This window comes from Choloepus didactylus, chromosome 10 (assembly GCF_015220235.1).
Source record: "Choloepus didactylus isolate mChoDid1 chromosome 10, mChoDid1.pri, whole genome shotgun sequence".
NCBI lineage: Eukaryota > Metazoa > Chordata > Mammalia > Pilosa > Megalonychidae > Choloepus > Choloepus didactylus.
Window position 1 is genome coordinate 63,592,629 of NC_051316.1, and position 13,585 is coordinate 63,606,213.

The following is a 13,585-nucleotide window of genomic DNA, read 5'->3' on the forward strand; positions in this document are numbered from 1 at the left end:
ATTGGCTTCTTAACATTCAGCCCAAGGAGTTCTAAGGCATTTCTAATCTATCAAACTCCTCAAGCCTAAGAACAAAGAAAAGAAAAGCATGAAAGCACAGGAAATTTGTGGTTCTTTGGGAGAACCTTGCTGGATACAGCCCACATGGGAGATATGACAGATAATCTGTTTACCAAACTCATATCCTTTTCTCCCTAGACCCACAGCTAGACTGTATTTCCCTCTTTGTCATTAGGTGAGGCAAGGTGACTGAGTTCTAGCAAATGGAGTGTGAGCAGATGATATGCAGAATATATGAGCCAACTCCCTCATGCAACCCTCCATGTTCTTTCCCCTTTGGCAACTTAGGCAACACAACCTCAGAGCCATGTGTGGAAGATGGCAGAACTACAAGATTGGAAGCACTGGGTCACTGAATCACAACGTGAAAAGTCACTCACTGAGAGGAACATCTGATTTGTGACAGACATTAGCTTACCCCAACTCATGTAAGAGAGGAGGGAAAGAAAGCATCTTATATTAGTCCTCTGTGGTTCTTGTATACCTTCTCTTCTGATCCTCCCAGGGCTGAATGAGGTAGTGAGTTGTCTCTATTTTACAGAGGGTTTTGACCAAGTGCAGAGAAAAGTGGCTGGGGAGGAGGAATCAAATTCCACTTCATAGCCAAGTCCAGCTTCAAATGCAGATCTCCTGATTCCCAGAGTGAAGTACTTTTACTCCATGCTAGACTGAATGCTAAGGGTTCCTCCTTAAACTGGATATGTTAGCAGCTACTCTAAATCTCTGAACAATTAAATAGATAATAAAAAGATGCAAGAGAAGGCAGTCCTTCCTCAAGACAACCATCCCATCCCATTTATCTCTTCATGCCCTAGCCAAGAACATGGTCCAAAGAAGAGTCTTCATAAGTGCCTGTTAAAAAAAAAAAGTCTTACCAAAAAAAAATAAAAACTCTAGTTTACATCATATAACAGTAAAGAACAGTAAGCCAGATGTTGTATATACTTTTCACATGGAGAGCACCAGAACAAGACTAATTCCATCAAGTATAGTTTATTTAAACAATAATTCAGTTGCATGTTGTAGGTAAAACAGTATTAGCAATAAGAAAATACAGAATTCTGAGAACATCTGCCAACTTCAACATGTATCTAATAATGCAGAGTATTCTGTAATACTAAAGAATGAAAAATAAAACGTGTTGACTTGCCAGCAGAGATGATTTATTTGCACTTAAAAATATAATTTCTAAGATGACATTTGTTTTCAAAAATGTCTTAATGTTAGAAATAGACTACAGGAACTACTGTCTTCAAGTTGAAATTTTAGATTTCATATCAGCATTAGCTTACAAATCATAGATGATAACATTAACACAAAATCAGTGAAAGAGAATACTCATTGGGAACACAGTTTTTATATTAAAATATCCAAAGCTCACAGTTTTCTTCTTCCTTCTCGACTTGTATTGATAAAATGCTCTTATAATTACAATCTATTTCACATTCTGGTATCAGATCCAATTCCTACTTGATCGGCAGATGGATGTTATTAACACATTTGTCTTACATAAACTCACATGTCTTCCATTTCTAAAAACGTTTTTCTCTATAAAACTGTGACTGCTGGGAATGGGAAAATTAGAGGAGACCAAGTTCAAAAGTAATGAGAAGAGAAAAAGTGAGATAAAATGCTGACAATTTGTACCAATAGAACATTGAATTATAAAGTACACACAGGAAACCTCATGTTTGTTTACAAAATGAAGCAGACTCCAACTTTATTTTTATTTAATCCAAATAAAAATTTTTAAATACATATGTTATTAAAATTTTTTCAAAATCCCCCTACATGTCAAGTTAATATTAGGAGTTTCCAGGTGACCAGATCACAAGGCAGGGTTTATTTGTTTGTTTGTTTTTAGGCAAAGCAAAATTTCTGAAATGAAGCACCTACAAAATAAATTTGCTTAGAAATAAACTTCAGTAATAAAATAATACTTCTCATTATATACATATTTTGCCTTTGCATATGATTTAGCGACTTGAATGAAAAAATTCAAGTGTTCTATGAACATCTACAAATAAATATTTTAAAATGCTAATATATAAATGAGTCAGTTGGTATTCATTCAGGTGTAGCAACAGTAGACAAAGGGAAGAAGCAGCATAATAAAAATTAAACTACTTATAAAAATTTCCCCTAACATAAAGTGAGAATGCAACATATTGTTAAGAACTAAGCAATTTTTCTGGACAGCACATATCAGTGAAATACACGTGTTCTCCTGCAAATCTCAGTTAAACAGATCCAAAAGTACTGTTTTCTTAAGCTATTAAATCTAGCCAACAGCCTAAGATTTAAAATGTTTAGCATAATCTCTCTTTTCATGTAAATTGTTTTCTTAAAGAAAAAATAAATCACTGCTCTGAAAGCAGTCTACTATGAAGAATAAAATCACTTCAGGAAAAGGAAAAATAATTAATGAAAATTGTAAACTCATATACTATACCCAAAGTTGCCACCTGGACATTTGCTCCATTAAAGATAAGAATGAATTTAAATATCTGCATGATTTCCAAAAGAGAGTGTCATACCTTCAAAATGAATAAGACTTTCCCACATTTCAAAATAATATAATTCATTTAAAAACAAAATACTAAGTAGTAGTCTTTAACATGTTCCTTTTATCCAATTCCTCTGGCTATCAGTTCTGTTACACTGAGACCTAAGACCATCTTTCTTCTTTTTTTAAGTGGTGCACAACAGACTGCTGGTAATTACAACCAATTTACTAGGAAGTATTAAGTAACAATAAAACAAAATCTCCCACTGTGATATACCAGCATCCCTTAAATTCATCATTTAAATAATTTGTTTCTAAAAACTACTGGATTAACATACAAGATATATTGTATAACAATATTCAGCAAGTTTTAATTAATGAAGATTAGTATTAAAGTACCTTGAGTTTTCCTATCAAATATCCAACCTGTAGGCACCTGTAGGCATTCTTTATTAAACATAATGAGGCAGCTACTTTGACTTTTCCATTCAAAGTCATGTTACAGTACCACTGTGTCAAACACATGTAACTGAACATCGTACACAGGAGGGAAATGGGAGTTAGACCTACTCTGAGGCTAGAACCACATGTCCCTTTAGATCATTCAGGCCAAGAACCTGCTCAGCCATCTCAATCTGCTAAATAGACCCTACATCATTTCTTTCTGTAGTTATGAAGTTATAAACAACTGGAATGGGCTTCCACAGCCACCCCTTAAGAACAAGGTCTAACCATCAAGATCAGATAGCATTTACTCAATACAAAAGATATTTTCCCTCATAATAAATTTGATGTGTCCTTTGCATTCAAGTTTCAACATTTTAAAGCAACTAAATCTAACAGCAAATGTATAAAAGACAAAACTACCAACAACAGGAAAGAGAAAGAAGGTTTCACAACAAGCAACTTGAAGAAAAAATATGTAAATAATTGGACAATCTGGAGTAGATCCCGCACTCCTACTGAAAGAACAGTATAAAATATTGCCTATTTAGTATTGTAAGCTGTTTTATATCTACCTATCCATTTACAGATAGATGTATCTGGTCAAAAAAATGTCTAAAGAGATTAAAAATATATCAATTATATTAATGCATATTACTTAGGTATAATACATATTCAAAATATTAAGACAGCAAAAGGCATAAATTATATAACTTTAAATAAACCATCTGCCAAATTATTCTTTAAGTAGGTATCTCATGTCTAAAAACCTTTAAATAGTAATATTGGGCTACCTAAAAAATTCAATGCTGAAGTGTTGATAATATAAAAGGACTGAAAAGGTTTCACTAAATTTTTCAGAATAACCTTGGGAAATATTTTAATCATGAAATCTTCTAACACCTAACTTTCTCTACAATTCTAACATTTTGTGCTGAAGATGGCTTATGTTTCATCGTAATGTAGCTGGAAAGTCATTTATATTATATTAAAGTAGCAATCTTAAAAATAAAATGTCTCCTAGTCAAGTATATAAGGAGTTCTAATAATGTGCAAAGGTGCCTATAGCCTTGAGGAGCTGCAGAAGCATAAATAAACTTGACGAAAGGAGAGTTTAAGGACACTTCAACAGAAATAGCAAACTTCACAGATATATATATTTGAAAAACTACTGCCAATGCAATGATGGTGATTAGGTGATTATGGAAGACAAGAAGTAGAAGCCAAAACTCCATGAAGCACAGTATTGGAAAGTCTTTAAAAAGAACTGCAGCATGAATGAATGAATGTTCCCTTGATAGCACTATATCAGCAGTGCAGGACTGGAGGAAAAACAACTCTGCTTAAAGGCTGGGGAGGATGAGATAATTTCCTAAAATCCCATCCAGACCCAATGAATCATAATACCTTAGAGGGTCAATACAATCAATGGAGTCTTAGCTCACCTCAATTTTAACTAAATATATTTGAATTTAAGACTTATAAATATGGAGAGTACAATAGGGAAAAGTCAGAAACATGAAAAAATATCAATAATGAGTAATTTCTGAATTTTTTTCCAGTTGGTCACTATTATAGATTGAATTCTGTCCCCTAAAAAGACATGTTCAAGTCTTAACCCCTGGTCCTGTAAATGTGAAGTTATATGTATATAAGATCTTTGAAGATGTTATTAAGATGAGGCCAAACTGGATTAGGGTGTGCCCTGATCCAATATAACTGGTATCCTTAAGAGGGGAGAAGTTAAAAGGAGTAGACTGTGGATATCCTTGACATTGCTGACGTTGCCTTTGCTTGTGCTTTCCTGGAAATGGGACACTCAAATTATGATAGCAGTGAAGAGAATGTCTTTGAGGAGGAATTAGATGAGGAACATGTGATGATTACATTAGTTCCAATAAAAGAGGAACCTCAAGAGAAGCATCAAATGGAACCAAGTACTTCAACTGCAGAAGTTAAACCAAAGAAGTCTAGGAAAAAGGATCAAGTTCATCTTCCTCAAACAAATGAGGATTTCAAAGCTTGCTCAAAATCTCAAGTACCAGTGCTTCTCTCTTGCCGACCATTTTGCCTCCAATTAATAAGGTACCCTGGGACATTTTGCAGAAATGGTGCCAATATTTTGAGTACCAGTGGCCCAAAAATAGAGGTTTATCTGAGGCTCCAGCAATATGCTTGCCCTGAGCAAAAACAGGATATTCCTGACACACCAAGGGAGGCTACATTGCAGTCGTGTTCATAGAAATGCAAGCTAATGACCAAAATAGCAAAGGATCAGAAGAGTTGTAAGAGAAGGGAGAAAGAAGAAATGACTAATAGAGTTGAGTGATGACTTCACCTCAGGAGGCAATACTGGCATCATGGACAAGAACTGCTGCAGGAGCAGCTCAGCCTAAGACTGGGAATTCATGTCCTATTCCTACTTCTGTTGAGACCTGTTTTGCTGCGAGCCTCTGTGTCAGATGGTGTGTGGTCCATGGCAGAGTTCTCCCTGCAGACACCAAGGGTGTCCATGCAGGGCAGGCCTGGGTACCTGACACTCCCAAGAGGATGATCTCTCTTTCTGTTACCAGCCTGCACTTTCCCACCTGCAGACATAGAAGATAATATGTTGTGCCCTGAATATGTGAAGAGGAATAAGAAGTTAACGAAAAGATTAATTCTAATGGAGAAGGAGAAGCGATCTGCTTTGAGCACACCAACATCTCTTTTTGGATGAGCAATGGTTTAATAAACAACAAATGGCCAAGAGCCCGGAGCTAAATTGACTTGTATCCCAATGATTGCTGTGCTGTGTCCTAACCATCCTCATTGCTGTGTGCTTTCTTGAATATAAATGGGAATTTCTGGATTCTGGACTTGGGGCTTGCCAAAAAGTGACTGCTTTTTTATGAGTTGGGTTTAAGAAGAGGTTTTCCCATCCACTCCAGTTAAAATGTTCCTCTCTCTATTGGTTCCATACAAATTACTGTTAGAGGGGAGTTTCATTACACAAAAAGTATCAGTAAATATTTTAACATTAGTATGTAGCTATATAGAATATGTTTTTGCATCTTTAAAAAAAATTTTGTGTGTAGAATATATTAACAATATTCAAAAGGTACTTAAAGGTACAGAGTGAAATACTTCTCATTGTGATATTGGCATATCCTTGTTCAATCATTGCGTGTGTGTTTGTACAGTGAAATTTCTACAAGTGGATTTACTGTTGAATAAAATTTCTACAAGTGGAATTGCTGAGTAAAAAGAAAAAGGGGGTGCGTTGTGGAATTTGGATATAGATAGTAACAAAGAAAGGATGAAATGGCCATATGATGGAGAGGTTGAGTTGTTCTGCCACAAACAAGGAATGCACGGATTGCCAGCCATTCACTAGGAGCCAAGAAAGAGACATGGAATGGGGTCTCCCCCTAAGAGGAGCCAGCGTCCCCGACACCTCGATTTCAGACTCCTAGCCTCCAGAACTATGAGTGAAAAAATTTCTGTTGTTTAAACCAGCAAGTCTGTGGTACTTTGTGACAGCAGCCCTGGCAAACTAAGACAGTCACAAAGACCTTTTTCATCTTAATTTGCAAGGGGAGAAAAACCTCTAAATCTCATTTTTAAAGATCAACAGACTCACTTTGAAGGAATGGATGAGAAGTGGAATCATAATGAGTATTAAGAGCAGGGACTGTTAGTGCATCTTACAATATAACTACCTCTGAAAGTAGCTTCAAAAGAGGAAGCATTCATTTTTATTTGAAAGAGGGGAACTTTCTTCTTCACACACACCTAACGTATTTGAAGCTGGAAAGTTCGACTAGTACAAGCTTTCAGGCCAGGGAAGAGTGACAGTCACACAGCCTTGCTAACACACCCCTTTGCAAAAGAGCTGGTTACACTGTTTTAGGCTGATGGATTGCCCCAGTGATTAGAAATCTTCTTTTCTATATAAGTCAGAACCTTTTTGTACCCAGAAAAAGCAAAGAAAACATTAAAATATATAACCATTTAAGAGCTGATGCAGTTACTCTTCCATTACTGTCAAGCAGAAATCATGCCTTCTGCGTTACCAGTACCACAAAGCATAACCTCTCCTTGAACCCTAATTTAGAACTCTGCCTCTCCATTAAAACAAAACAAAACAAAAAGGCAGTGATACCAGAACTATGCAAACTGCACAATCAGACACATTGGCAGCCCAACCCCCATCACATATGCCCTTCAAAAGATCAGACAAAACTCTTGTCACTTCAGTAGTCATTCTTCACAGAACACCCTAAATCACAAAATAACTCCAAAAACACAATATTAGCTGATGTCACAAGAAACTAGTATCATCATAATGTCCTGAACATGGCAGGCATCAGATAAATATTTGTATTGTTAATGATATTACAAAACTTTTAAAATCTATTGGATTACACCAATGTTCAAAACAGCATTATTCACAATAGCCAAAAGGTGGAAGCAACCCAGTGTCCATCAACAGATGAATGGATAAACAAAATGTAGTGTATACATACAATGGAATATATTCAGCCATAAAAGGGAATGAAGTTCTGATAAATGCTACAACATGGATGAACCTTGAAGACATCGTGTTGAATGAAATAAGCCAGACACAAATGGACAAATATCGTATGACTTGACTTATCTGAAACACCTAGAATAAACAAACAGGGGCGGAAAGTAGAATACAGGCTACCAAGGGCTGGAGAAGGGAAGGGAGGAATGAGGAGCTATTGCCTAATGGGTACAGAGTTTCTGTTTGGGGTTATGAAAAAGTGTGTGTAATGGATGGTGGTGATGGTAGCTCAATATTGTGAATGCGGTTAACATCACGGAATTGTATACGTGAAAGTAGTTAACATGGAAATTTTGTATTTAATATATGCTACCACAATAAAAAAATTTTTTTAATCTATAGGATAGATTATCCATATTGCTAGGTAACTATAAAAAAATATATAGGAAGTAATAAAAAGAAAATAAGAAAAAATAAAGGAAATTTTAAATGGGAGATATTAATTTCTTTTTCTATATGCTTGGGCATGCAGAGTTAAAATAAAAACTACTATTAGTTTAAAAGTTTTCACTTTGTACTGGAAAGACAATTTTTTACGACCTTCTGCTCTGAATTGTAGCTTCTCACAAACAAAATGGGGGAAAATGCTTTAAAAACAATGATACCAAAGCTCTTCTAAGAAAGTTATAAACTTTTTTCAAAGATATTTACAAAATAATTATTGAACATATTTTCCAAGCTAATTGTCAAAACAGCTGATTTTTATTTCCTCTTTTATCCAATCCTAAAAGTAGGGTTATGTTATTCATATTAATTGCACATATTGATATTTACCAGCCTTCTCTCTGGAAGGCTAGTTCTCTGGCTAGAGTTGTATTAATCATCTTCCAATGGAAATACATTCACAGTATTAGTCAAGAATCAGTACACTGAAGAAAACAAGACCACATACCTGCTGAATGCAGAACAACGTAGGAAGGCACAGCAAGGCACAGATACATTAACTGGGCTACTGTCAGTATCAGTCACATGAATACATTAAAAAGTTTGACTTTCATGCTTATTTCATTTTATAGCAGGGTCCCCAGAATCAGCCAGTAATTTGTAATCACTGCATACAAACCATAATTATTATAAAAACTCAACCTTGTACAGCCCCTCAGTTTACAAAGAGCTATTATATGCATGATCTAATTGAAACCTCATAAGCACCAAGTACTATGTTGCTGTCCCCACTGCACATATGAGGAAACTGACACCCAGAAAGGAGTGAGCAATGGGCTCCATGTCAAGGTATCATTAACCAACAGAGATGGGGCTCCTGACTCCCAATCTTGGCTCTTTCTGTTAAACAACAGAGGCCTCCATGACAAGTTATTCTTCTTTACAATAGAAACAAGACAAACCTAATTCATCAATCCACCCATCATTTTTCCTTGCTCTGGATGCAACTTGGTCCTCAGCCACCACTCATACATATGGGAGAGGGGAGGAGAACAGTGATGATTGCAAAATAAATGGGAATGATTTGTGAGTAAACATTTTTGCCATTGTTGAAAAAAATACCTAATACAGACTCACAGTTATGAAACAGACCTTCAAAGTCACCTGCTCTTTTTTCCATTCACAGATGGAAAAAATGTGGCGATGCAGAGCGAGCAGGAGACTCATTTAAGGTCTCCGGTCCCCCAGTTAAGGGGTAGTAGGGCCAGGACCACAGAGGATTAGTCTCTTCCATACCATCCCTTGATTGTATTCCCCAATTAAAGGACTAAGCACAGTCCACGAATTTACAAGGAACCTTCACAGTCTTAGAGAGATTAGAAAGTTAGATCTTACACATCAGTCCCATGGGTGTAAAATGATTGATATTTTACATACTATTTAAAGCAGCAGGAATTTTACTTTGCTTCCTATATGAAAAATAATAACATATATTTTCAGTCTCTCATGGAGTTTTTCTTCCCTTTAGATATATAGGTTCTTAAAATTTTATTCATATAATACACTTAATACATTCAGAAAGAGGATAGTCTCTCAAAAATATCTCATTACCTTTTAACCAATATGAAGAAAGAATTTAAAAAATAACAACACATCTTTTCTAAATACAGGACTCTTCAACCTATTAAGTAGCTGCAACATTATCCTGTCCCTGTTCTTGCCCACTGCCTGTCTTTATCAGAAGCCTTCAGAAGGTCACTGATAAGGTATCTTTGAATTTAGATGATTTTCTATTTCCCCTCTGGAAATTTAAATACTAGGCAACAAAATAACTTTGAAATTTAACTGGCCAACAAATATAAAAATGGCTCAACGTATACACCATTTGCTACTTAAAAATATTAATTTCCACATTAAAAAAATAAATACTCTAATAGACTTTATTGTTACCTGTGAGTCTTTTTAAAAGACTTCTTCAACTCCCCAATTCAAGTTTTAATATGAACATTTTTTGGGGGGAAGCAAATATAAGAATTTTCTAGATAGTATTGAACATTGTTCCACAGGGAATAAAAAACAAAACAAACAAACAAAAAAACTTACAGAGACCAACAGTAAAGCACACAGACAATAGAAAATATTGACAATAAAATTGTTTTTTTGTTTCTTGTTTACAATCATTTTTCCACTTTAATAAAAGGTCCCATCTGTAGCAGATGGCAATGCTAATTGGGGGAAAATCCCATTCTTCAAGTTCCCATCAATCTGAGGAAGGATTTTTCCAGAGTTGAAGTGCTGCCTGAATTCTGAAGTGTAGTCTGGACTCCATGGAATAATCTTTGTAGTTGTTTCTGAAGACAATAACAATAAAATTGTAAAGTCAAAATTACTTTGTATAAGAGGGCACCACCACCTTCCTCTTCTCTCTAATCTCTATTTCTTCTTTGCTTTCAAACTTTAATATACATTACGGTGCATCTTGCTAAAATGCAGGTTGTGGTTTGGGGGGTGGGGGCAGGTGGGAGGGAAAGGCAGGGACATATTCTGTATTTCTAGAAGCTTTCTGGTGATGATCCAAAGTTTCTTCTCAATTACTAAGCCATTCATGAAATCGGCAAGAAGGTTATGAGGAGGGCACAGCAAATTTTGAGAACTATTCCTAAAACGTTTCATTTCCTTTTTTAAAGTGGAAATATCTGAGGCAGCCTCCTGTAAGCATGGTAGCAAGGTGACCATGATCAATCACAAGAAAAAACCCTTGAAACACTCATGAAACAACTAGAATAAAGATAGCAGAATTACTTACTCTAGTTGTCATGTGCAAAGAGCAATGCTTGGGTCAATAAATATTGTGCAGCAATGAAGAAGGGGCACAGAAATCCACAGATAATTCAAAAACCTTACTCAGACCATTCATATTGAGTCCCCTTGCTAGAATTATTACGAAGCAGCAAAATGGAATGGAACGGCAGGCACGGCTCCTGCTTTCACATACTGCCTTGGCCCACAGTAAAACTTCTTTGCAGTGGCGCTCATTTCTATGGTTTTTCACCTTATACAGGTCTAAGGGCTACTTAATGGTAACTTTGGTAAGAGTTATGAAATTGTATTATTCAAAAACCAAAATCAGCATCTTACTAGAATTTATCGAAGGATGTAATTGAGGATTTTCCTAAATGTCTGCCTACCCACTTTGACAATTTTGCAAAGCTCCTACTGCAGAAAGGAAACTGCAGACAATTTATAGTCTTGAGATTAACAGGAAGCATGTTTGTTTACATCTGCATCATCAGTACTGTCTTGAGTTAGTGGTGGCTTTCGATCACTGTTGGTCTTGCCTTTTAGTAGTAAATTACTAGTCTTTTGTTTCAATTATTATAAATTTGGTTTATTATGCATTGCTTAGATAACACTAAACAGGTCCAAAAAATAAATATTTGAAACAACAGTATCTATAGTTTATAATTTTCCAACACCTAGATTTGAAAATATGTGTATATTGCAGTTGAAATAATTCATCCTCATTCTCACCAAATTAACTTTAAAAGAGACTGGCTCTCATATTTAAAAAAAAAAAAAAAAAGTCAGTCCAGCCTTGGCTCCATCTTGTCCCTAAAGGCTCTGCCATTACTATGCTCTCTTCACACCAAAACATCCTACAAGAGTTGCCTAAAATAACTTTCTCCACTTTCTCACTGCACTTGTCATGCTGCCAAATCCAGCAGTTACTTCTCTGGTCTCACCTTGCTTGACTTCTCAGCAGCTCTGCTCACAATGGACCTTTCCCTTCTTTTTGAAACACTTCATTCACTTGGCTTTCCAAGAGTCTTTTTAACTCCTTAGCCACTTCTTAATCTTATTTTGTGGTTTCTTCTTTGTTTCATCTCCAAAACGAAGGCACATCCCAGGCTGTGGAATGTGTCTCTTTCTCTAGCTATATAACTTTTCCAAGATGACTCCAACAGGTATCATGCGCTGGTGACTGAAATATCTATCCAGCCCTGACCTTTCCACCAAACTTCATGATTATATATTTAACTGCCAATTCACCATACCCACATAGATACCCAATAGACATCTCCTTTAAGTACTCCCCATCTCAGTAAAAGAAAAAAATTATATATATATATATTCTTCTACTTCACAATCTAGAGATTACACAGCTATGCTTCTACCTGGAAGGCTCCCCACACCTACTGATCTCCACAGGACTGGTTTTAGTTCTGCAAATCTCAACTACAGAATCCCCTCCTCAACAAAACCTTTCCAAATCAACCAAATCTAAAAAATAACACCCATCTCTGCAAAGCACACACCACATAATTTTCTTACTTGTTTGTTTACTTAACATCTCCCTGCAACTAAGAAAACCAAAACATTGCCTGTTTAGTTTACAATTGTTTCTCTACAGCTTTTACTAGTTTCTGGCTTATAATAGGTGCTCAGTGAATACTAGCTGAATGAATAAAAGAACAAACCAATAAACCACTAACCTATATATGGCCTGGAGTTATTATGGAATTCTTTCTTCACTGCAAGAAGTACTCAAAGTAACCAGACCATAAGGATTTGTCCCACCTAAGTGAACCACAATCAAAAATCTGCAAGCCACTGTCTAACACAAATGACAAAGAACTTTGAAACTGCCACAGTAGACAAAGAGAATACAGGCAGAGGGAGATGTAAAGAGTGCCATCAAATCAGTGGCTTTCCAAGGAAATGATACATGCCGTTGACACAGACCAGGGGCAGGCAAACTATGAGTTGAGGGCCAAATCCCTCCACTATTTATTTACTCATTGTCTTCTATGGCTATTTTTCATACAATGGAACAGTTGAGTAGTTGCAGCACAGACTGTGTACTATAAAGTCCAAGATATTTACTACCTGACCCTTTACAGAAACCCTTGCCAACCCTTGATAGAGAAAAGAAAGGTTAGAAATCCCTCTAAAGAAATGTCCACAATTACCACTTCTGTAAATAATCAGAGGACCAGGTATTAAGAGGGTTGAAAACAGAAAAATTACAGCAAAAACTATGAGCATAATAAACAAAGCATAAGTTAGCAAAAGGAATAGTTACTAATTTTACATTAACTTATTAATTCATAAGTGTACCATGTTACTGCTGCTGTCATTATAACAATATTGACATTCAGGAGCCAGAGAGTCATGCTTGTGTAAACTTTCTGTCTCCATAAAAATCAAGGAAAAGCTGCCTTCACTACTTACCTTGCAGTCTCTAGGGCCTTTATGGCTTTGTCAATCTCTCCTTGGCTTTTGTACAAAAATGCCAACTCGAACAGAGTGAATGGCACTAGGTAGTGGTCATACTTCAGGAGCTTTTCACTGAAAAAGCAAATGAAAAGCATCTGTGTTTTAACAGACCAAGAAAAGTATCATTCCACCATTTTTCCTACTCCTCAGAAAACAGGTAGGGCAGCACTAAGCCTACGATGAGAGAAAATCCAATATTTTAAAGAAAACTGTCATTATACACTTAAGGAGTCTTAAAAATATGGCAATAAAATAGTATGCTTTTAATATATTAATCTTTTATTTTATTTCTTAATCTAAATCTAGCTCTGATGACTTATGATTGTCCCTTAGAAAGATGACCA

General features: G+C 35.8%; 1 protein-coding gene and 1 pseudogene across 1 annotated transcript in view; one reads left to right on the forward strand and one right to left on the reverse strand.

The window, feature by feature from the left end:
• Positions 1-4,820: 4,820 nt before the first annotated feature.
• Positions 4,821-5,729, forward strand: LOC119545211 (annotated as a pseudogene).
• A 1,782-nt stretch (positions 5,730-7,511) lies between these two features.
• The window catches only part of TTC39B (tetratricopeptide repeat domain 39B), a 140,816-nt gene continuing 134,742 nt past the window's right edge, over positions 7,512-13,585 (reverse strand). The window contains exons 19-20 of the mRNA XM_037796984.1: positions 13,197-13,313; positions 7,512-10,315 (exon numbers count right to left, since the gene is read on the reverse strand). Coding sequence (XP_037652912.1) covers positions 10,225-10,315; positions 13,197-13,313 — 208 coding nt within the window. The 3' untranslated portion in view covers positions 7,512-10,224. The remainder of the gene's footprint in view (positions 10,316-13,196; positions 13,314-13,585) is intronic.